Genomic DNA, 21,640 nt, shown 5'->3' on the forward strand with positions numbered 1-21,640 from the left:
CAGGCACAGCGTGTGGATGCTTTGATCGTGATCTGAAGCTCGTAAAGATAGATGGATTGCATGTGTGTTTTATGAAGAAGAGTTGCTGGGGCTTTTTAATCCTGTTCTTAAATTTGCATGGTAAACTTGACTGTGTCAGGCAAGTTGTCTTGTCATTGCTAAATCAGGCAGAAAGGCTGCTGGCCTCTGTTAAAATTTTACCACTCTCAAGTTCATCAATGTGACAGGCAAGGTTCTTCCCCTGTCCTTGTTCTCTCTTCTAAATGACTTGGAAAGCTTGTACTCTTAAAAGGAGTTTTCAGTGATGGCATGCCACAGTCACTCGGTCTCTGCTGTTTGAAATAGTTTACAATGTCCAAGGCCCTGGAGGTTGAGAACAGCTTGTTTGCAGGAAGGGAAGTGTTAGCCATTGAGGCTATGGATGGGGTTCTCTTCTGGATCCAGCTCTGTGGTGTTAGTGGCACTGGAGCAGGTTTGGGGCATTCACGTGATCTCACTTGCCACCGGAGCTGTGGGGCAGGAATCTCTGTTGGAGAGAAGTAAGAAACCAGGGAGGAAATGCCTTGCTTTGAATAAGTGCCTTTCTGTAACTTAGTGCAGGTTTTGAATAAAAATCAGGCTGGTGGCTTCGGAAGCATTTCTGTTGCTGTGACTTTCTTTCCCTTCTTTGCTGCTTTGTTTTCTTCTGGCAGAATTACTGTGGACTTTGTGAAAACCAATGAGAGCATATCTCAAACTATGAGAACATCAGGAGACTTCCCTCTGAATTGTGTAAATTTCTCCTGTCTCTGTATAGATGCTTTTAATCAGAGCTACGGTGAAAAGAAACCTTGACAAGCAGAAACAGACTTTTTACTTTCGGTCTATAAACGTTTCCACCTGGATGTCCTGGATTCTAGAGAGATGGGATGTGGGAGCTGGAGAGCTGGAAGTGGTCTTTGTGTGGTGGGGGTTTTGTTTGTTTTTTTAAGAAGCATAAGAAAAGTGGATTGACTGGTAAATACATAAAGGCTGTAGCTTTGGGAACTTACCATATTAAGTGTTCTCCTGTGTGAGGGAGCTCAGTGCTTTCAGAAAAATTGAGGAAATGAGAGGAAATGACAGATTATCCAATCTGAGATGCACCACAGCTCAGATGACTGTCAGACCATGCAGAAGTGGGGTTTTTTGGATAAGAAGAGAGTGGAGCTGTCTTGTTGATGTAGGATGACTTTTAAAATCATATGAAATGCTGTGCCTGAAGTGAAATTGGATGTTGTTTTTCTAGAGTAATTTTGGTCAGAAAAGACCAAAGATCATCGTTCACTTTGGAAGAAATTAAATTTCAAGTTATTGAACTCATGGAATATGTAAATGTGACGTGGTTTTGTTTGTCCTTTGTCTTTGCAGCAACAGACAAGGTAGCTCTATTAATAGGAAATATGAGCTACTGGAATCACCCTCAACTCAAGGCTCCAATGGTAGATGTCTATGAACTGACCAATTTGCTAAGACAGCTGGATTTCAAAGTTGTTTCTCTGCTGGATCTTACCGAGTCTGAGATGCGAAATGCAGTGGGGGAATTTTTACTTCTCCTGGACAAAGGAGTATATGGTAAGAGCTTGTGATATCCCTTCTGAAGTAGATCCATTTTGTGATGTGTCAAGCACACGAACATCTGGTATTTACGACTTCCAGCTCCCTGTATGTGATAGCAAAGCAAACTTCATGGCAAAGAGCACGTATCTGGAGTGGGGAAAGTGAGTTAAAAACACACACCAGCATATCACATATATGTAGCCATGTATACCAACATATGGTTAAAATGTTATTGGCTGTTTATTATTAGATAAAATTCTTGAGCTTTTTTCTTTAACCAAGCCTAAACTGCAGTGCCATTTTTTGTTTGACAGTGCTGATGTGTGTCTGTTAGAGGATGCTGTGTCTGTACAATGTATTTGACAGCATACTCTGCAGAAGATGCATGTTTGTACCAAGTCATTAGTACCAGGTTGTAGTAGCCTTTTAGGCAAGAGCAGGAATAGTCTGCCATTTGTGTACTGTGGAAGTGAGCTGGTGGCAGAGTAGTTGAAAGCTGTGTAACTGCAGTATGCAAGGCTCCATGTAGTCTTTGGCAGTACTCCTTGCTGCATTTGAGACCTCTTAAACATCATCTTTGTAACTTCTGGAGCCCTTCCATCATGCCTTGTCTTTCTATTGAACGTCTGCAGAATGCTCTTTCCTCCTGGATTTCCATCCTTGTGGTGCTATCAGGGAGGGGCTTCTCTGCTCTCTTGGTCCTTGCTCTCCAGCTCTGTAAAGAACAGCAGAAGAGGGGTGCTTCTCTGTGCCTTGACAGCGAGTGCTGCATCCTGATACCAGGTGTGTTGAGGGTGGGGAGGACAGTGGGACATCTTTTTTTCCCCTCTTCTTTTTCCCCAAGTTCTCAGGTTAAGTAGAAATCCTTGTTATGAATTGTTGGTTTATTTCAGTTACTGTGATATTAGCCTGACAAGCAGAGTTTTTAGTGATGACAGAGAGGAAGAGTTGTGCCTGGATTGCTGCTTCAAAAAGAAAGTTGAAAAGAGGTTTGCTTGTGTGAATGAAAGTGTAGTCCTCTTAAATTATGCCTAGGCATTTTAAAGAAGTGAAATAAACCAGGTAAGAACTCACATATCCTTTGCAGAATACAGTTTGCATCAGGAAAGGCATTGCCTGAGAACCGGTGAGCTGTGGGCTTGCGGTGCTGACAACAGTGAAGGAGTTCTCACCAAGTTGAATTATTTCACAGCTCCATGGAAGGTTTGAATATAGAATATAAAACTTATTCTTCCTGTGTGTCTCTGCACCTTACATGGAGAGCTCCACAGTGGTTATGCTGCTTAAGCAGGCAGCAGCCCTCTTTTCTTTTTTCCTTCAGTTCTTCAGACTTCAGAGTACCCCACAAAAACCTAAGGCTCTGCCTCCATACTGTAGCATCACTCCAATAACTGTACTGCAGCGTCTCATCAGCGTTGGGTTAAGTTATAGGAGGGAGGCATGCCTGCTGAAGGATGTGTGTTTAACATATTCTCCTTTCTTTTCCGTAAGTTTTTGTTGTGTGAGTCACACATCAGTTTCTAAGACTGTGTAATAGAACATTAATAACAATTGTAAGCTCTCTTTAACCTTCTGCACAGGAAGTGCCTCCTGGTGGGATAATGAGTCACCAATCAAGTCTGTTCTTAGACAGTTACTCATCCATTGGGATTCCTTGTCGTGCATAAACTTGATTTTGAGGGGCAAAGCACTAGACAAAACTGGTGTGTGTGCTAGCTGTGGGAGGATGTGGTGGAACTGATGCACAGAGCAAAAACTTTCATGTCTTGCACGGAAACAACTTTCAAGGACCTGGAATAACCTGTCTTGAAATATGTGAAAAGCTCTTCATTGAGGAGTGGGCTGCTGACTGCTGCTGTTTTTGTTGTTTTTCTGAAAGCTCAGGTTGCACAAACCACTCTGGAATTGTTTAGAATAGAGACTAAAAAGTTTTGCCATTGACCTATTTTAGGTTGCAGAATTCTTACAGGAACACCCAAGGGAGACAACAGTATTTGATTCTTTTTTGGAACACGAGGTCAGATTATTCCTTAGTATGACTTTTTTTAATGGTGTGTTACCTGATGCTCTGTGTGTTCAGGACTGACTGATCTGACATTTGGGCATTTATGTCAGAGCCAAAACTTGCATGACACGAAGACTAATTATGGCAGGAAAATTTAGTAGACTTTGTGATAGCAGTTTTCTTCTGTTCCCTGGAAATCAGGTGTACTGAGACATCTGAATGGGATTCTTGCACCTTCTGAAGTTTTCTTCTGTAGCTGTTGACATGAATTTAGAAAAGAAAGTACTGACGGGCTTAAATGAGTTTCTCACCAGCAGCATACAAAAGCTCTTTTTGCAGTTCTGTTTGCTCAGGAAGCTGATATTTCTGAAGGGCAGCAGAGCATTGTTTCAGTACTGTCTGGCAGTAGCTACTTTAACTTTAATAGTCACTTTGTTCTTTCTGGATAGTGGCTAATTTTAGCTTAAAGAATGAAAAGAATGCTGTCAGTACAGGTAATAAATTATTGCAGTTGTACTGGACATAGCTCCAAATACAGGATGTAGAGTGGCTACTTCTCTTTAGTTCTTGTTACCTAGGTTTACAATGCCTTATATGATGCTTTCTGTCAGGAAAGTGGCGTTTTGGATACTGCTTGCTAAGAGCAGGAGTAGTAAAGTGATGATGGTTGTCTTCTCTAATGTCTTAGTATATGCTGTTCTAAATGTAGGGTGCAATTAATATTGTATTCCACAAAGGGTAAAAGCATAGACCCATGTGTTTTAAAGGATAAAAATAGTTGGGCTGTTTTCTTTAAAGAGAGAGAGAGAGAGAGATATCACTTAAACACTGACGTCTAAGAGGAACTTGAGCCTACTTAAAATTGTTGTGTCGAAGTGTCTAACAAGGCCCTTCAAACATGTTTACTCCTCTCACTCTGAGCAGGCAGAAGTTTATTTCTGATCCTGAGCTCAACGTATTAACTATTGCAGATACTCATCCAATAAGCGTGGTACAGTCATAGCAGATGCTATTTCTGAAGTGTTTCAGCTCGTTGAATTAATACTCTGATAAATTGTGCTCTACATTGAAGAGACTTGTTTCCTACAGTCAGTCCAATTAGCTGTCTAACATACATACATACCTATATAGCACCAAGAGAAGTGTGATATAGTTACTGTTACACAAACCTGGTGGGATGAGTTGCATGACTGGATGGCCACAAACTCTTCAGAAGGGACACGCAGGGGAGGTGGAGGGGTAGCCCTCTGTCTAAGGGAGAGTCTCAACTGTTTAGAGGTCATGATGGTGATGAAGGGATTGAGTGTTAATGGATAAGAATCAGGGGGGTGGGCTGATGTCCCGGTAGGAGTCTGTTATAGACCCAGCCAGGACGAGGAGGTAGATGAGATGTTCTTTAGGCCGCTGGGAAAGGTGTGGAGATGGCTGTCCCTCATTCTCATGGGGGGCTTCAACCTACCAGACGTCTGCTGGAAACACGACACAGCAGAGAGGAGACAGTGCAGGAGGTTCCTGGGGTGTAGGTGAGGGAGCCAGTGAGGGAAAGCTCCTTGCTTGAGCTGGTGTCTGTGAACAGAGAAGCACTTGTGGGAGATGTGATGGTTGGAGGCTGCCTTGGGCATAGGGATCAGGAAACATTGGAGTCCCTGATCCTCGGAGAAGCAGGAGGGGGCTCAGCAGAACTGCTCCCTCAGGCTTCCAGAGGCAGACTTGGACCTTCAGCAAGTTGGCTGCCAGAGCCCCTTGGGAGACAGTCCTGAAGGGCAGAGGAGTCCAGGAAGGCTGGACATTCTTCAGGAAGGAAACCTTAGAGGCACAGGATCAAGCTGTCCCCGTGTGCTAGATGAGCTGGCAGGGCAGAAGCCCGTCCTGGCTGACCAGGGAGCTTCTGCTGGAGCTCAGGAGGGAAAAGAGAGCTTCTGACCTTTGGAAAAGGGTCGGGCAGCCCAGCAGGACTACGAGGAAGGACTAAGGCAGGGTTAGAACTTCAGCTGGCCACTGCTGTAAAAGACAATGGGAGATGTTCCCACAAGTGTATCAGTAACAAAAGCAGAGCCAAGGGGAATTTTGTGCTTTAATGGGTGCAGGAGGAGGCATGGTGACCAAAGAGGAGGAAAAGGCCGAGGCACTGAATGCTTTCTTCACCTCAGCCTTAATGGTAAAACCTTCTGTTCTCTGGGCACCTGCTGAGCTGGAAGCCTGGGGCAACTGGTGGGAGGTCTCACTGAGCCACTCTGCGTCATCTACCAGCAGTCCTGGCTCACTGGAGAGTGTGTAGCTGTAAAGAAATTTAGGTGCAGCCAGCTCAAAAGGAGTTGTTGATTCTTTAGTAATGAGAATATGTTCTGAAGTCCTGACAAACATGAACATGGAGTATTTTTTTTCACCTCTTAAGTGTAAAAATATCCCTCCCTATAAAAAGGACAAAAACTGAACGGGGAAACAGCAGAACTAGGGTGTTGCCAAGTGCTTTCATAGTGCAAGCAAGGTGTTTCTCTTCTCTTTTGTTTCCCAGTTGTTTTAAGTATTGCCAGTGATTAGTGGTAAGTTAAAAAAAAACCTTGATGGAAATTCATTTTCAAGTTGACAGTATTCCTCATTTTAAAAGAAAAGAAAATCCATCCAAACTTTCAGCAGAAGGGTGTTGTGTCTGTAAAGTCTGCACTGGCTCACTGCTGCTCCAGGCTTCGTCAGCTGCACTCATGGAGAAGATGTTTTGCAGGTGGCACCTCTCCTTGTTCCTCTCTGTGGGTTGTATATCATACATAACAGGTTATTTCTGTTAGAGGTCATAATTCTGCTCAGGCATTTGAGAACATTCACCATGGTGTGTTTAATGCAAATGGATGGTTTTGCATGAGGAATTCTTTCTTCATTCATTGTGTGTGTGTACTATGAAGTTGGTGTTAACGTGGTTCCCCCCACCTCCCCGTGCTTCCTGTATTAACAAACACATATCAGTCCAAAAAAAGCCTGCTCGGGGCAGTTTGAATGATCTTCATCTCCCTCACACACGTAGAGTGGACATAGTGCATCAAGATTTTGGCAATGCTAGTGTTCACAGAATTGTTGCAGCAGTGTTTTCAGTCACATACATTTTGAACTCCCAGGTTTGTTATACTATGCTGGCCACGGCTACGAGAACTATGGAAACAGTTTCATGGTTCCTATTGATGCTCCAAATCCCTACCGGTCTGCAAACTGCCTGTGTGTGCAGAACATCCTCAAACTGATGCAAGAGAAGGAGACAGGACTCAATGTATTCCTGCTGGATATGTGTCGGAAAAGGTATGAGCTCGTCCTCCATCACCAGTGAGAAATGTTTCATAGAATGGTGGGGATTGGAAGGGACCTTTAGAGCTCATCCAGTCCAACCCCCCTGCAGAAGCAGCTCCCACCTAGATGAGGTCACACAGGAACGTGTCCACGTGGGTCTTGAAGCCCTCCAAGGAAGGAGCCTCCACACCCTCCCTGGGCAGCCTGGGCCAGGGCTCCCTCACTCAAACACTCAAATAGTTTGTCCTGATGTTTCAATGGAACTGTTTGTATTCCAGCTTCATCCCATCACCCCTTGTCCTGTCACTGGATACAACAGAAAGAAAGTGCTGCCCCAACCTCCTGACACCCACCAGTGAGATATTTGTCAATATTAATGAGATACCCCCCAGTCTCCTCCAGACTAAACAGCCCCAGGTCCCGCAGCCTTTCCTCACAAGGAAGATGCTCCAGTGCCCTGAGCATCTTGCTGGCCCTGCACTGGCCTCTCTGCAGCAGTTCCCTGTCCCTCTGCAGCTGGGGAGCCCACAACTGGACACAGGACTCCAGATGAGGCCTCAGCAGATGTGGCAGAGCAGAGGGGGAGCAGAACCTCCCTGGCCCTGCTGCCCACACTCTGCTGGATGCCCCCAGGCTGCCATTGGCTTCTTGCCCACGAGGCCACGTTGCTGCTCATGGGCAGTTTATTATCAGCCAGCACTGCCAGGTCTGTCTCTGCAGAGCTGCTCTCCAGCAGGTCACCCCCAGCCTGGCCTGGGGCAGGGGGTTGATCCTCCCCAGCTGCAGGACTCTGCCCTTGCCCTTGTTGAACCTCAACAGGTTCCTCTGTGCCCAACTCTCAGCCTGCCCAGCTCTCACTGAATGGCAGCACAGCCTCTGGTGCATCAGCCAGTGCTCCCAGTTTGGTGCCAGCAGGGAACTTGCTGAGAGTCCCTCTGTCCCCTCACCCAGGTGGTTGATGAAGATGTTGAACCAGACTGGCCCCAGAACCCATCCCTGTGGAACTCCACTGGCCACAGGCCTCCAACTCCATTCTGTGCCACTGATCACCACCCTAGCATTAAGTGTTTGAGGCATGTGGAGAGGGTATACTGACTGTAGTTTTGGGAACCATCTGTGAAGTTCAGTTTATTCACTGCATCACCAGATTGAAACTGAACCTGTTTTAAAATGATGAGATAAACTGAACAGACGTTTCAAGAGAATAACAAGGGGTCTTGAGAGAAAACTGTGAATGGTGTTCAGGAGGAATCTTTAGTGCAGGATGAAAATTCACTGTGCTTGCAAGTTCATGGTTCAGAGAATTCACAGCCTGCACCTGAGTGCTTTGCAACTCAATAGGATTCATTCATGGACTCATTTTGCCTTTGGCTTTGGATGGAAGCGTGAAGCTGATGATTAGACTTTCTGTGGGTATATACTTTCCTTGTGGTTTCAATGACCTTTGTTCCTGGAAGGAGCTGCCCAGGTGGGCTGTGGAGTCTCCTTCTCTGGAGATGTTCAACCCCAGCTGGATGAGCTCCTGTGTGCCCTGCTCTAGGTGGTGCTGCTCTGGCAGGGGATTGCACTGGATGAGCTTTCCAGCTCCCTTCCAGCCCTTAACACTCTGTGATTCTTTTTCTGGTTGTCGTTTAAAAGGTACAAAGCATCAGTCTGATTGTATAAAAGTGATGTAAGAAGAAAAGTTACCATTTTTCCTTGTATCGTTAACCATCTTTTCCATTACAGGAAGGAAGGAGAATCCATGTGATTGAAGGCGTGTTTATTTCCCAAGAGAGTTTAAGTAAAGTGCTTGTTTTGGCGCTCTTCAGAGGCATGAATGTAGTAGACTGCTTTGATGCTGAGGATGTTATATCTGTGTTTAGATCTTAGAAGGCAACTGGATTATTGGATTTTTCTAAAGAAACTGCTGTTTTCTCTCCTTGTTAAGAGACTACTTTACCCAACTTAAATGGCACTTGAAATAAGCCCTTCAGTCAGCACTTACGAAAATTGCTCTTTAAGGAATGTTTCATAACAGAAAGCTGCAAGTGCTGTAGTGTTTGTAAAGACTTCACTGCTGATGAAATGCAGTGACCCAATTCAGCTTCACAGTCTGCTGTCCAAACAGAGAACACGGCTACATAAGCCTCGTGTTAGCTTTACAGACACCATATTTTGGGCAGGAAAAAACCCCAAAACCACAAAAAAGGGTTTTTGTTACGACCTAAAACAGGTAGTTATCATAAACCACTTTTTAAGAGTGTATTGGTTAGCATAGCATCCCCTCCTCTGGGAAATGTGATATCTGACCTTGTCTTTACATTGTCTCTATGAAGAGTGTTGATGATGCTGGTTTTTGTCTTGTAGAAGTCAGGAGAATTGTGGGAGAGAAGGACATTGTTAATTCTGTTGAGGTGTTTTGAGCAGTTGTAGAGTTTGGTGCCATTACCTGTTCTCACATTGATGTTTTACCTCTTTGTGTTTCCCTTGATTGCAGAAATGAGTACGATGACACAATTCTCATCTTGGATGCTCTGAAGGTTACAGCCAACATTGTTTTTGGATATGCAACGTAAGGAAATATTTCTCCTGCTGTGCCACAGAGGTTTTGAAGCCAGAAGTGACTGTGGAGATATTACTGTGGTGTTAAAGTACCAGTAATTTATACCCATATCTGTGTCCTTACACTATTTTACTACTTTCTTCAAATCCTTTTGCAGTCTAACTGACTGTGGAGGTGCAAATGTACATGTTCACAGTATTTAATGTTTCTGTTCAGAGGAAGGGTAACACAAGTGAGAGAACTGCATTCCACACACCAGAAACTGCTGGACAGTGTCCTCAAGTTTTTCTGATGGTTACTTGTGGGAGTGTTCTGCTCATCTAAGTATTTGTCAGAGGTGAAAAAAACACAGAAGAAAACAGCAGATTTTACCCTCAGACCCATAATGTTCTGTTTCTTTGTGCTGATGGGAAAGGCGAGTGATGTCCTGTGTGTACCTAGTGGTACTGACTACACTGGGAGCTCTGACAGAAGGGTCAAGTACTGTGGAGCAGTTGCTAAGCTGTAACATAGGTGCTGTGTCCTATCGGGTCATGTGTCACCACTGTTAATGCAACTTCAGTTCCTAGGGAAAAGGAAAAACAAGTGTAACACCTGTAACTTAGTTAATTACTGAGGGAGTAGCATGTAGATCAGCCCTTGTGTTTCTTATTCTAGGTATAAAGAATAAACTTACAACTGCAATTGAAAGTATTTGCAGAGGATACTGAAGCAGAAAGCTAAATAACCTCTCTCAAAGTCAAGTGCAGGAACTATTGAGTGGAAGTAGTCATGGGCTTTAATGTAGTCTCCTATGAGAAATTAAGATCCTCATCTAAGCAATTTGACACCAGCTTTGTTCTGTGGCTTGATTGTAAGTCAGATCTTCCCAGGTGAGCTGGTTGCAAACGAACATGAAAAGCAGGCTGGACTTAGACTTGGTTTTCAAATTGTGGGGTTTCTTTCCCCCATTCCCAACATAATTATACTCCTTTTGTCCTCGTGGTGATCTCAGTCATGCAGAGGATTCTGTGGTTTGGTTTTTTACTGACTGATAATGGTGATCTCACAGGTGCCAAGGAGCAGAAGCTTTTGAAATTCAGCAGTCAGGGTTGGCCAATGGAATCTTCATGAAGTTCCTGAAGGACCGTTTGTTAGAAGACAAGAAGATTACAGTACTGCTTGACGAGGTTGCAGAAGGTGAACTCCAGCTTACTGCACTAACAGTCTTCTCAGCTTGCAGAGCTGAAAGCTGCTTTGCTTAAATGCCATTCTTGTCATGCTGAATGTGTTCACAGTACTTTAAGCTCTTTCTTGTTAGACTTTGTTAAAACAGCAGCTTTTGTCAAGAAGCAGCTGCTACTGAGCAGCACATGAACAAAGCAGCACATTAATCATATTGAAAGGGCTCAGAGCTGGTTTAATAGTGATCAATTTTATACTCTCCTTTTTAGAGAACCTTATTTCTTCTGAGTGTTTCTCTTTGCGGGACTTTGAGTTGTCCATCCGCAAAAATTGGCCTCTTATTTTGTGGTGTCAACTGCTTGTGGTAGTTCTATCATTTCCACATTCATGTAAACAATTAACTGAGTCCTGGCTACCTCAGTGCTACAGTGATGATCACTATTGGCTCCCTATCAGTGGGTGCAAGTGCACCGTAATGGGCTGCCCACTGTTTCAATATGCCTGGTTCAGTAGTTGTTGTTCATGATTGATGGGAAAAGTGCTAAAGTGAAAACTGTTGAGGAAAACATACTGCTCCTGTGCAAACATTTGCTCGCAGCAAAAGAGCTGTCTATGTAAAATACTGTTATTTGTAGGTGAAATACATAATCAGCCAAGTTCTGGCGTGGCTTCCAGTGGACTTGGTGCAACTGCAGGTGTCAGAGTTTTGCCCAGTCTGTCACTTGACAGGGATCCAAAAAGAGGAAAAAACTCAGGAGGATCCTAAAAGCTCAGTAAAGGTCTGCTGTCAACAGGTCAGACTTAGAATCACAGAATCACAGAATGGTGGGGGTTGGAAGGCACCTGTAGAGATCATCCAGTCCAACCCCCTGCAGAAGCAGGTCCCACCTAGATCAGGTCACACAGGAACGTGTCCAGGCAGCTCTTGAAGCCAACGGAGACTCCACAACTCTTCTGGGCAGCCTGGGCCAGGGCTCCCTCACCTCACAATGAAATAGTGTTTTCTTATGTTTAAGTGGAACTGTTTGTGTTCCAGCTTCATCCCATCACCCCTTGTCCTGTTGAAAATGTGACTCGAAAATGTGATGCAAAGATTAAACTGGCAGAGCTTGTGTCAGTGCTCTGCTGAGGAAAGGGAAGAGCTCAATGGCTGACTTGCTGCAGTACAAGCATGTAGCTTATGTCAAATTGATGGGAATAAGACTCCAGCAAAGCTCCAGGCTGTAAACTGAAATGTGGTGGCTCTTGGTTACCATTTGCTTGTTCAGCTGGCTATATTCTCTGTTTTGCCTGCAATTAGTATGCTGCTTGACTAGCTCCCATAACACAACCTTAGCATTCTGAGTTTTCAGTCTTAACTGTTAAACTTCTGTGTGAAGTTAAGTGAAATTTCAGAGGATCTCAGAAGTACCCTGAAGAAACGAGGTCTGTAGAGAATAAACTGGAATGATTATTCCAAAGCCCAGGGCTGAAGCTGGTTCTGTGATTTTTAACACAGGGCTTTCTCCTGTTACCAGGTGCTGGCCAGCAGAGTTCTTTGCATGAAGATTTGTGCTTTTTATTTGCTGACAGTACTGCTCAGTTGTGCCATTACCAAAATACAAAGGAAATATTTATGAACCTGCTGTCCTCTCCCTTGCAGTGTCAGAAACTAGAGCTAGCTATTCCTACACTTGCTGACAGTCTGGCAGTAGCTCTAGTAAAGCTTCTCCTACTGGATGCTCAGCAGCTGCTCCATTTAGGCCCAGATTCATTAAGCTGCTGTTCCTGAAACTCTTTTGAAGCAGACCCCATTATCTTCCCTTTTCTTCATTTTTCTTGCCTTCTAGTAAATTCTGTTACTGTTCTGGGAGAAGAGAACGCTGTGATCCCCCCATCCTAGCATCAGTGCTGTGTCTGCATCACGTGTGTGCTACAGCTTTAATTTTCATGCCACATTCTCCCGTTGTCAGCTGTTCAAAGCAGGAGGAGGAGCAGAACAGACACCCCCTTTCATTTTGCAGTGATCACAGACCTGTCAGTCTTTCAACTTACAACTTTTGTAATGAACAAACATCTAAAAATATTCCCACCCTCTTCCTCCCCTCATCCTTTCTGTCATTGCTTTTGGGTTATTATTCCCTGAATCTCTCCTCTCCCCCTCCCTTCATGGCTTTCCCATAGGAACATGCCACGGATCTGCTGGCACCCATTTTCCCCACACTTCCCAAAATGTCCTGTAAAATATAACTGACTCTCGCTACTTCATCTGTACTGCCAGGGTCTTGTCACATGCTGTAGATGTTCTTACGTGTGACCTGTTACTTACCTCATTCCTGAACTCAGAGTGAAGTGAAAGGTTGATTTGTGAGGCAATGTGACAACTCTTCTTGTCAGTATTACCAGGTATTGGGTGTTGGTGAGGACATTGGTGCACTGAAGAAACTTGCAAGTGTTCCAGAGGAGTGTTCACGTTAGAAGTGTTCCATGTAAATAGCCTTCATCGTTTCATTTTCATGTCAGCTGCCAAGTGGAAACTTTCCAGGATTTTTTACAGTTGCATTGCAGGCCATAGGTTGTGACCATCTGTGTGCAGCAAAGCATGAAACATCCTTCAGTTCCCTCATATTTCTCTTACATGAGAGGTGTTCCAGGCCTCTCATCTCTGCCACTCTTCACTGTGCTCTCTCCAGCACGTACATGTCATTCTTGTACCAGAGTGTCTAGCACTGGAGCCAGCATTCTAGATGGGGCCTCACCAGAGCTGACCAGAGAGGAGGGATCACCTTCCCTTGGCTTGCTGCTAATGCTCTTCCTGTTGGCTGCCTTTGCCATAAGAATGCGTTACTGGCTCATGGTCACCTGCTGTCTGCCAGGTCCCCAAAGTCCTTCTCTGCAGAGCTGTTTTCCAGCAAGTCAGTGCCTCTTCTGTACTGGCGCATAGAGTTAACCTTGCCCAGGTGCAGAACTCTGTGTTTCCCACTGATGAACTTCATGAGATTCCTCTCTGCCTGATTCTACATCCTGTCCAGGTCCCTGTGAAAGGCAGCACAACCCCCTAGTTTGTCATAGAATCACAGAATGGTGGGGATTGGAAGGAACCTTTAGAGCTCATCCAGTCCAACTCCCTGCCAAAGCAGCTCCCACCTAGATCAGATCTCACAGGAACACGTCCAGGTGGGTTTGGAAACCTCCAAGGAAGGAGCCTCCACACCCTCCCTGGGCAGCCTGGGCCAGGGCTCCCTCACTCAAACACTCAAACAGTTTGTCCTGATGTTTCAATGCAACTGTTTGTGTTCCAGCTTCATCCCATCACCCCTTGTCCTGTCACTGGAGACAACAGAAAAAAAGATGCTGCCCCAACCTCCTGACACCCACCAGTGAGATATTTGTCAATATTACTGAGCTCCCCCCTCAGTCTCCTCCAGACTGAACAGCCCCAGGTCCCGCAGCCTTTCCTCACAAGGAAGATGCTCCAGTGCCCTGAGCATCTTGCTGGCCCTGCACTGGCCTCTCTGCAGCAGTTCCCTGTCCCTCTGCAGCTGGGGAGCCCACAACTGGACACAGGACTCCAGATGAGGCCTCAGCAGATGTGGCAGAGCAGAGGGGGAGCAGAACCTCCCTGGCCCTGCTGCCCACACTCTGCTGGATGCCCCCAGGCTGCCATTGGCTTCTTGCCCACGAGGGCACGTTGCTGCTCATGGGCAGTTTATTGTCAGCCAGCACTGCCAGGTCTGTCTCTGCAGAGCTGCTCTCCAGCAGGTCACCCCCAGCCTGGCCTGGGGCAGGGGGTTGTATCTCCACTCAGTTTTTAATCACCTGCAAACTTGCTGGTGTTGCACTCTGTCCTGTCATCCAAGATGTTAAATAAGCAGTATTGGCCTCTGTATCGACCCTGAGCATATTCCCCTTGCCGCCAGTGCTCTACAAGTCCCCTCCAGTAGCGTTATCCACAATCACATCAGTCACTTCTAAGTAGGACTCTGCTGAGAGCTGTGATATTGCTTCAACTGCTTTTGGAAACCCTGTGAGCATGTTGAGTAGGATCTATGCAATACCACGAAGATTCTCTGCAGGCATCTGGCATTCTGTTGAGCCTTAAGTGAATTAATAGCTGAGCAATGAATGCACGTGAAATACAGGTTTCTGTGGACGCACTGGCACGGGCATAGCCATAGCAGCCACACAACACTGCAGTGCTGGACCTCATTTCATGAGGGCTTCAGCAGCATTGATTTTGAAATAAACTGTATGCTTGTTATTTTTAGATATGGGCAAGTGTCACCTTACCAAAGGCAAGCAAGCTCTGGAGATCCGCAGCAGTTTGTCTGAGAAAAGGGCGTTAACTGATCCCGTTCAACAAACCGCCTCTTCTGCCGAGTCGCTGGCACGGAACCTACAGTGGGCCAAAGCTCATGGTATGATCTGCTTCTAGATTGTCCTATTGGCACCCTGGGCAAAATCAGGTTTCTCACTGCCGATTCTCTCCCCTGTCCCAGGGTGGGTGAGTGAGCGAGTGTCTGTGTGGGGCTTAGTTGCCAGCTGGGGTTAAGAACCACAACAACTGTGGGCTATGATATCGAATAGAGATGGAAGAAATTCAAGTCCATTAATGGATTTTCATTAGCATGTTCAGATCTCAGCATGTTGTGACCTGATCTAGGTGAACCTGCTTCTGCAGGAGGGTTGGGCTGGATGATCTCTAAAGGTCCCTTTCAAACCCCACCATTCTGTGATCTTGGAAATGTCTGTGTTGGGATTTCCCTCTCCATGACAGTGTAATGAACAAGTGACAGGTGGAATTCACCCTGAGTAAGTATATTTAAGACCACTCAAGCACAATGCCTTCCTCCTGAGATAATGTCCCGGTAGTCTGTGTCTGACAGTGACACTTTTAAGACACCATTAATCTCATCCTGAAGTGATCACCTAAAGTAGTCAGGCGAAGGAAAGGTATGATCAATGTGTACAAGTAAGAAAAACTGAAATAAAGCTGAGATCAGTTCCTGGGTCTCTAGGCTTCTTTTAAGAAGGGCAGTGGGGTTTAAGACCATCTTTGTTACCTAAAAATACTGGACTGCATTTAATAATTTAACAGACCGGGCAGAAGGTCAGGGTGGCACTTTTAAGACAACCACTTGTGCAGACACTTTCAGGTACAGGTTTTTGTTCGTGAGATGAGGCCCTTAAATCTTCATTAAATGATGGAAGGGCAACACAGAAAATGTAAAGATGTGGTATTACCTTTTTGTTTGCTTGCTCTAAGCCACTCACAGAAGAGAATGTGTTTGGTGTTTGGAAGCAATAACTGTTGTATTTGTACAACGGTGTGACTGTGATGATGTGAAATAATCCACCTCCACTGGGAGCTGGAAAATCTGTACAAAGCACACAGATACAGAATGATGTCTTTGACCCACAAGCACTTTCAGATACATTTCTACAGACTGAGAAAGAACCAAAGTATAGAGAAGAACATTGCTTTGTGAATGTGTGCACAGGCTGCAAAAGGGAAATCAGGAACCTGAAACTACTGCTCTCGTTCAAAGGTCCTTGTAATGCCATAGCTGCACCTCGTATGTATTGCATATAGACCGTATTAACCTTGCTGGTTTGGTTGTAGATATGTAAACAAGTTCCTGGGTCAGTAAATGTTGCCTTGCTATTTGCACAGAGCTTGGAAAGCGACCTGCAAGGCACAAGTTCGGTCAGCTCTCTCTGGCAGAGGCTGCCAATGACCATGTGATACTAGCAAAGTGAAATGTTGCTGCCTGGTAGCTTCTGACCTCGTTTGCTTCGGTGTGAATGTGTAAGTGGGTGGTAGAGGGGGGCCAGGAAGAAAAGGGCTGTAAATGCTTCCTTAAAGCGTCTGTGAATTCAAAAAGCAAAGCTGAGAAAGAAGCCGCCAGAAGATGCACGTGCACAGAGCAGTTCGGAGTGCAGTGACATGCTGTTTGTTTGCAGAGCTCCCAGAAAGCATGTACCTTGAGTTCAGATGCGGTGTCCAGATTCAGTTGGGGTTTGCAGCCGAGTTCTCCAACGTGATGATCATCTACACGCGGATCGTGAGGCAGCCGCCTGACATAGCAGTGTGCAGGGCCTACGTCACAGACTTCGCACTCGTAAGCGCTTCCCCTTGCAGTCCTGGCGACCTCCCTCCTCCCAGCATGAAAGCTGGCTGCTTTGTCCATGTCAAACTGTACACACACACATTTACTCTTTTTTAAAGGCGTATTTTTAATATGCATAAAAGTACATCAGCAGTAGTGTGGGATCATCTTTTTCACAGACTCCTTTGTTTTCCATTCTCTAATCTCAAGGGTTTGTTGTATTTAATTAAATCTTCACCAAGGAAATGAAACATTAAATGTCAGTAGCTGCTGTATGAGCTGAGGACACATCTGCCTTGCAGGAGAAGGCTTCATAGTTTTACAGCTCTTTGTACCTGGGTGACCCTCTCCAGTTCCATTGACGTTACTCGGCTGATCACAGGAAAGAGCAGGATAAAACAGGACGCTCCTTGGGGCAAGAAACAAGCACTTTTTTTGATGTCTGTGAGAGAGGACATGGGGCAGAAAATCCTTTTAGATGGAACAATGCCTTATGTATAAAGTGTTTCATTTAGTGTGCATAGCAAATACATGTCCTTATGGCCCACAGAATTAGTGTTACAGTACTGTGCTTCACAGCAGAAGTTAGTTAAGAGAAAGCAACCCTGAAGCAAGCACAGCAAGTCTGACAGGAACCATCAGCAGCTTTTGCCAGTAATCCGAGACTGGTGTCTTCTTTCCTTTTAAGAAGAGTAAAAATTATGACTTCATAAATAAAGCAAAATTACTGTTTCATGACCTACTAATTCTGTAAGTACAGGGTGAAGTTCTCATTTGTTTCTTGCAACAGGACCTGGATGTGGATCCTAAAGAGGCCAATAAAGGAACTCCTGAGGAAACTGGAAGCTATTTAGTATCAAAGGACCTTCCCAAACACTGTCTCTACACCAGGCTAAGTTCACTGCAAAAATTAAGGGTAGATATGTATATTCCTCACAAGTTGGTTCTGATAATTTAGATGAATCTTGTTGCCTTGCAGTTCTGCTGAGGTGGCTTTATCTTGTCTACAAGATAAGTAACAAATTCTTGGGAGGGAAAAAGCAGCTAATAAAACAATTCAGTGATTTTGGTTTCTTGGGGGGGCAGGGAGGGGAGGGGGCTGGAAACCTCCTGAGAAGGAGCCTCCACACCCTCCCTGGGCAGCCTGGGCTCCCTCCCCTCAGCACCAAAGGACTTTCTCCTCCTGTGCCAGGGGCACTGCCTGTGTGCCAGCGTGTGCCCACTGACCCTTGTCCTGGCACTGGACACAGCAGAACAAAGACTGGCCCCATCCTCTCAACACCTGCCCTGTAGGTATTGATAAGGGCCCCCCTCAGTCTCCTCCAGACTGAACAGCCCCAGGTCCCGCAGCCTTTCCTCACAAGGAAGATGCTCCAGTGCCCTGAGCATCTTGCTGGCCCTGCACTGGCCTCTCTGCAGCAGTTCCCTGTCCCTCTGCAGCTGGGGAGCCCACAGCTGGACACAGGACTGCAGATGAGGCCTCAGCAGATGTGGCAGAGCAGAGGGGGAGCAGAACCTCCCTGGCCCTGCTGCCCACACTCTGCTGGATGCCCCCAGGCTGCCGTTGGCTTCTTGCCCACGAGGGCACGTTGCTGCTCATGGGCAGTTTATTATCAGCCAGCACTGCCAGCTCTGTCTCTGCAGAGCTGCTCTCCAGCAGCTCACCCCCAGCCTGGCCTGGGGCAGGGGGTTGTTCCTCCCCAGATGCAGGACCCTGCCCTTGTCCTTGTTGAACCTCAACAGGTTCCTCTGTGCCCAACTCTCATCCTGCCCAGCTCTCACTGAATGGCAGCACAGCCTCTGGTGCATCAGCCAGTGTGGTGCCAGCAGGGAACTTGCTGAGGGAACACTTTGTCCCTTCATCCAGGGACTTTTGTGAAGATCTTTTTGTGGGGATCAGCTGTTGCACATTGGGGGGATGTTCCTGAGACCTGCAGCACAAGAGAGTTGTGACCTGAAGCAGAGCTGCATCTTACACAGCTATTGGTATCAAATGAAAGTGTTCTGTGCCATCTCCTTCCATCCCAGACTGTGCTCTTGGGCTTGCAGTTTTTGAGAGGTTCTCATTGTAGCATATTGTGGCACTGTTAAGTTTATCTCTCCATCTTTGTGTCAGGAGTATGCTGGACATCACTTGGTATTTCTTCATCAGTGCTTCTGGCAGTTGGTGTAATAATACAAGTGCTTCTAGAAATAAAGACTACCAGATGAGCAAGTATTAACCAAAAAGAGGTCCTCAGTAAACAAGTGCTGCCTAATATGTGTCTGCAGCTCCTAAATTAGTCTCCTCCTTCAGTAGACTGTGCCTCTTTAGGTATCTCCTGTTTTGTTGACTTGGGGAGGAAGTGTAACTGTGTTTTTCCTTCTTTTCTCCCCCGTTCTCCTGCAGGAACACCTGATCTTCACTGTTTGCTTGCACTACGAGTATCCAGGCATAGAAGAGACAATGGATGAAAGAAAGGAGGTTAATGTTGGGAAACCTCTTATTGCTAAATTAGGCCTTCATCAGGGATTGAAAAACAATGACTGTCTGCAGACATGTGTGCCTAATAATCCTTTTCATAATCAAATAGAATCAAGACCAGTGGCAGCTCAGTACTACATTCCTGGTCATTATCAACCAAATTCCTGTGCAGGGGTTTACCACACAAACCCTCTTTGCTCAGACAGCATCAGACAAGCAGAGGCATGTTCTAGCAATGGGGTTTCAAGGATATTGGCATCAAGACGTGAAGTACAGAATCACTGTCCTGTGGAAAAGAGTAACGTGCCAGTAGAGACCACCGATGACACTGCTGAACTGGAATTCCTCCTCTCTGACAGCCTCGGGTTCTCTAAACAGCAGTAGCTGTGATGTGCTCAGAACAGTCCAGAGCATCATCCCCTTCCACCCTGCTTCTCTGTCGTCTGCAGTCTGGGGGCTTCGGGACAGGGACTGCAGAGTCTAGAGGTGTTCCTGGGAAAGGGGTTAAGATGAAAATTGTTCATATCCAAGGAAGCAAAGCTACACTGATAGGTTTAGGAATGAAAAAGACACGATTTTTACTCTTTTCTCCTACCATTTGATAGAGGGAAGAACCTGAATTCCTCATTGTCCTGCTCCGTTCTCTGGCAGCCAGGCAGCTAATGAACAGAGACGGTCGTGTGCTCCTGGCAGAAGGGCGCCTGTCGCTGATAGGGGATGAATGCATCAGAGCCTGGCTGTGGCATCTGTTTCTCTTGACCTAGTAAAGCCTTGGATTTTCTCAGCTGCTTCTCCAGTACCTGCTGGACGTGTGAGATTTACTGAAATGCATTTTTCACAAATCATTTTCAGAGGGGGATTGCTCATGCTGGACCAACCAGGTGAACGTGTGTAGCTGGCAAGGGAAAATCGCTGACAGACTTCAGGAAAACTAACTCCCATGTGCTCTGTGGTTTGACATGACTGTAAAGAATCCATTACCCCAGAACTGCAAGTCTGCCTTTCTCTCTTCCATCCTTCAGTTTCACTTCTCAATATCTGGGGATTGTTGTACTTTTACGTAGGTTTTATGTGTGTATATGTGTTGTAATGGCCCCCTATTGAGGTGTAACATGTCACATACAAACTGGGCAAAGAGGGAGATGTTACAGAAGTGGAGATACACTGCTTGAATATTCCAATGTTAAGAATACATCTCCTTCAAGCCTCAGTTTCTTTCCTTCCTTGTGTAAGTATTAAGCTCAGTCACTGACATTCCAGTCCCTTGAATGTAGCTAGTAATCAGCTCTGACTGCATTGTCCTCTCATGGGCAAATGCCCAGTGTCTGGCAGCAGCTGACAAGGTCTCTGCAAGGAAAACAAAACCTGAACCGAGCTGGTAAACCAATAGTATTACCTTTTTAATTAAGAGAAGAGGAAGCAAAGTCACAGATTCACACTGTGGTGGATTGTTGTTGTTGCTGGGTTTTCTGCTGATCTGATCATGGCAAGGTGGCCTTTTCCTGTTCTAGAACAGCACTAAATGGAAATGTGAGGGAAAAGTGGTTGTTCACAGCAAGCAAAGTATTGTGTAGTTAGGCAGTAAGACATGCTGAAGGCCAGAAGTGAGTGGGCAGGATGGGTGGAAACCTTGGGGTTCTTCAGGCTGAAGTGCAGGGATGATGTTCCTGGACACCAGCAATTTCTTTTCTGTGGTGATTTTAAAAACAACCAACAAACTGTTCAGATGTTCACCAGGCCAAGTGAGTTTGTATTGACTCAGGTACGTGGGACGTGGCAGTCTTACAACATGTTGGCTGGACACTGAGGGAGATGCAGTTCGTGGTCCTGAGAGGCTTCAGATGGGAATGTTAGTGCATCCTTGATGAGTTCAAGTTCATCTGTGCTGAAGGGTGCAGCACATGGGCATTGATGTAGTCGTTCCCAGAGTGACAGCCATGCTTGGAGTAACCTGCAGATGAGCTTGAGTTTCTGGATTTCTCCTTTCTTCTGGAGGGTGTTAAACAGTGAAATGTTTTTTTGGTGAATAAGATGTACCTGTACATTAACTACCCTGTGCCATTGCCTTATAAAGCAGAAACCATGGGCTGGGACATGGACTGTTACTGTCATATTGAGCTAATGCTGTGTCAGTTTCCTGATCTCTGTTAAAGCTTTATTCTGTTTCCTGATGGGTAATAAACTGTTGTCCATAAAAAGACAGATCTGTGCATACATAGTTGCTATATTCTTCTCTTCCTCTCAATTGAAAAAGCCTAAAACATTGGTAGAACAAAGCTTAATAGTTGAACAATGTCTGTGACAAGACAGGAGAGGAAATGAGCACCATGAGCTTCAGCTGCAGTGAAACATCGCGGAGCCTGCGCCGCTGCAGCTGTATCAAACTGGGCACCTCGGGGGTTTTTGTGAGTTCCTGTTTCCTCACAAGGTGATGTGCCTTCCAGCTTCTGGTATCCCAGGTGTACTGCTGGCTGAACCTCCCTGACCCTTCTCCATCACCTCACACTGACAGCCAAACC

At 45.7% G+C, this 21,640-nt stretch overlaps 1 protein-coding gene across 4 annotated transcripts in view; it reads left to right on the forward strand.

Moving 5' to 3' along the window:
• The window catches only part of MALT1 (MALT1 paracaspase), a 38,845-nt gene extending 17,524 nt beyond the window's left edge, over positions 1–21,321 (forward strand). For all 4 annotated transcript variants that reach the window (XM_062019171.1, XM_062019172.1, XM_062019173.1 and 1 more), the window contains 8 exons: positions 1,390–1,593; positions 6,694–6,871; positions 9,339–9,413; positions 10,456–10,583; positions 14,816–14,965; positions 16,512–16,669; positions 17,448–17,573; positions 19,047–21,321. In XM_062019171.1, coding sequence (XP_061875155.1) covers positions 1,390–1,593; positions 6,694–6,871; positions 9,339–9,413; positions 10,456–10,583; positions 14,816–14,965; positions 16,512–16,669; positions 17,448–17,573; positions 19,047–19,505 — 1,478 coding nt within the window. In that variant the 3' untranslated portion in view covers positions 19,506–21,321. The remainder of the gene's footprint in view (positions 1–1,389; positions 1,594–6,693; positions 6,872–9,338; positions 9,414–10,455; positions 10,584–14,815; positions 14,966–16,511; positions 16,670–17,447; positions 17,574–19,046) is intronic.
• Positions 21,322–21,640: the final 319 nt, after the last annotated feature.

This window comes from Colius striatus, chromosome Z, assembly GCF_028858725.1.
Source record: "Colius striatus isolate bColStr4 chromosome Z, bColStr4.1.hap1, whole genome shotgun sequence".
Lineage (NCBI taxonomy): Eukaryota > Metazoa > Chordata > Aves > Coliiformes > Coliidae > Colius > Colius striatus.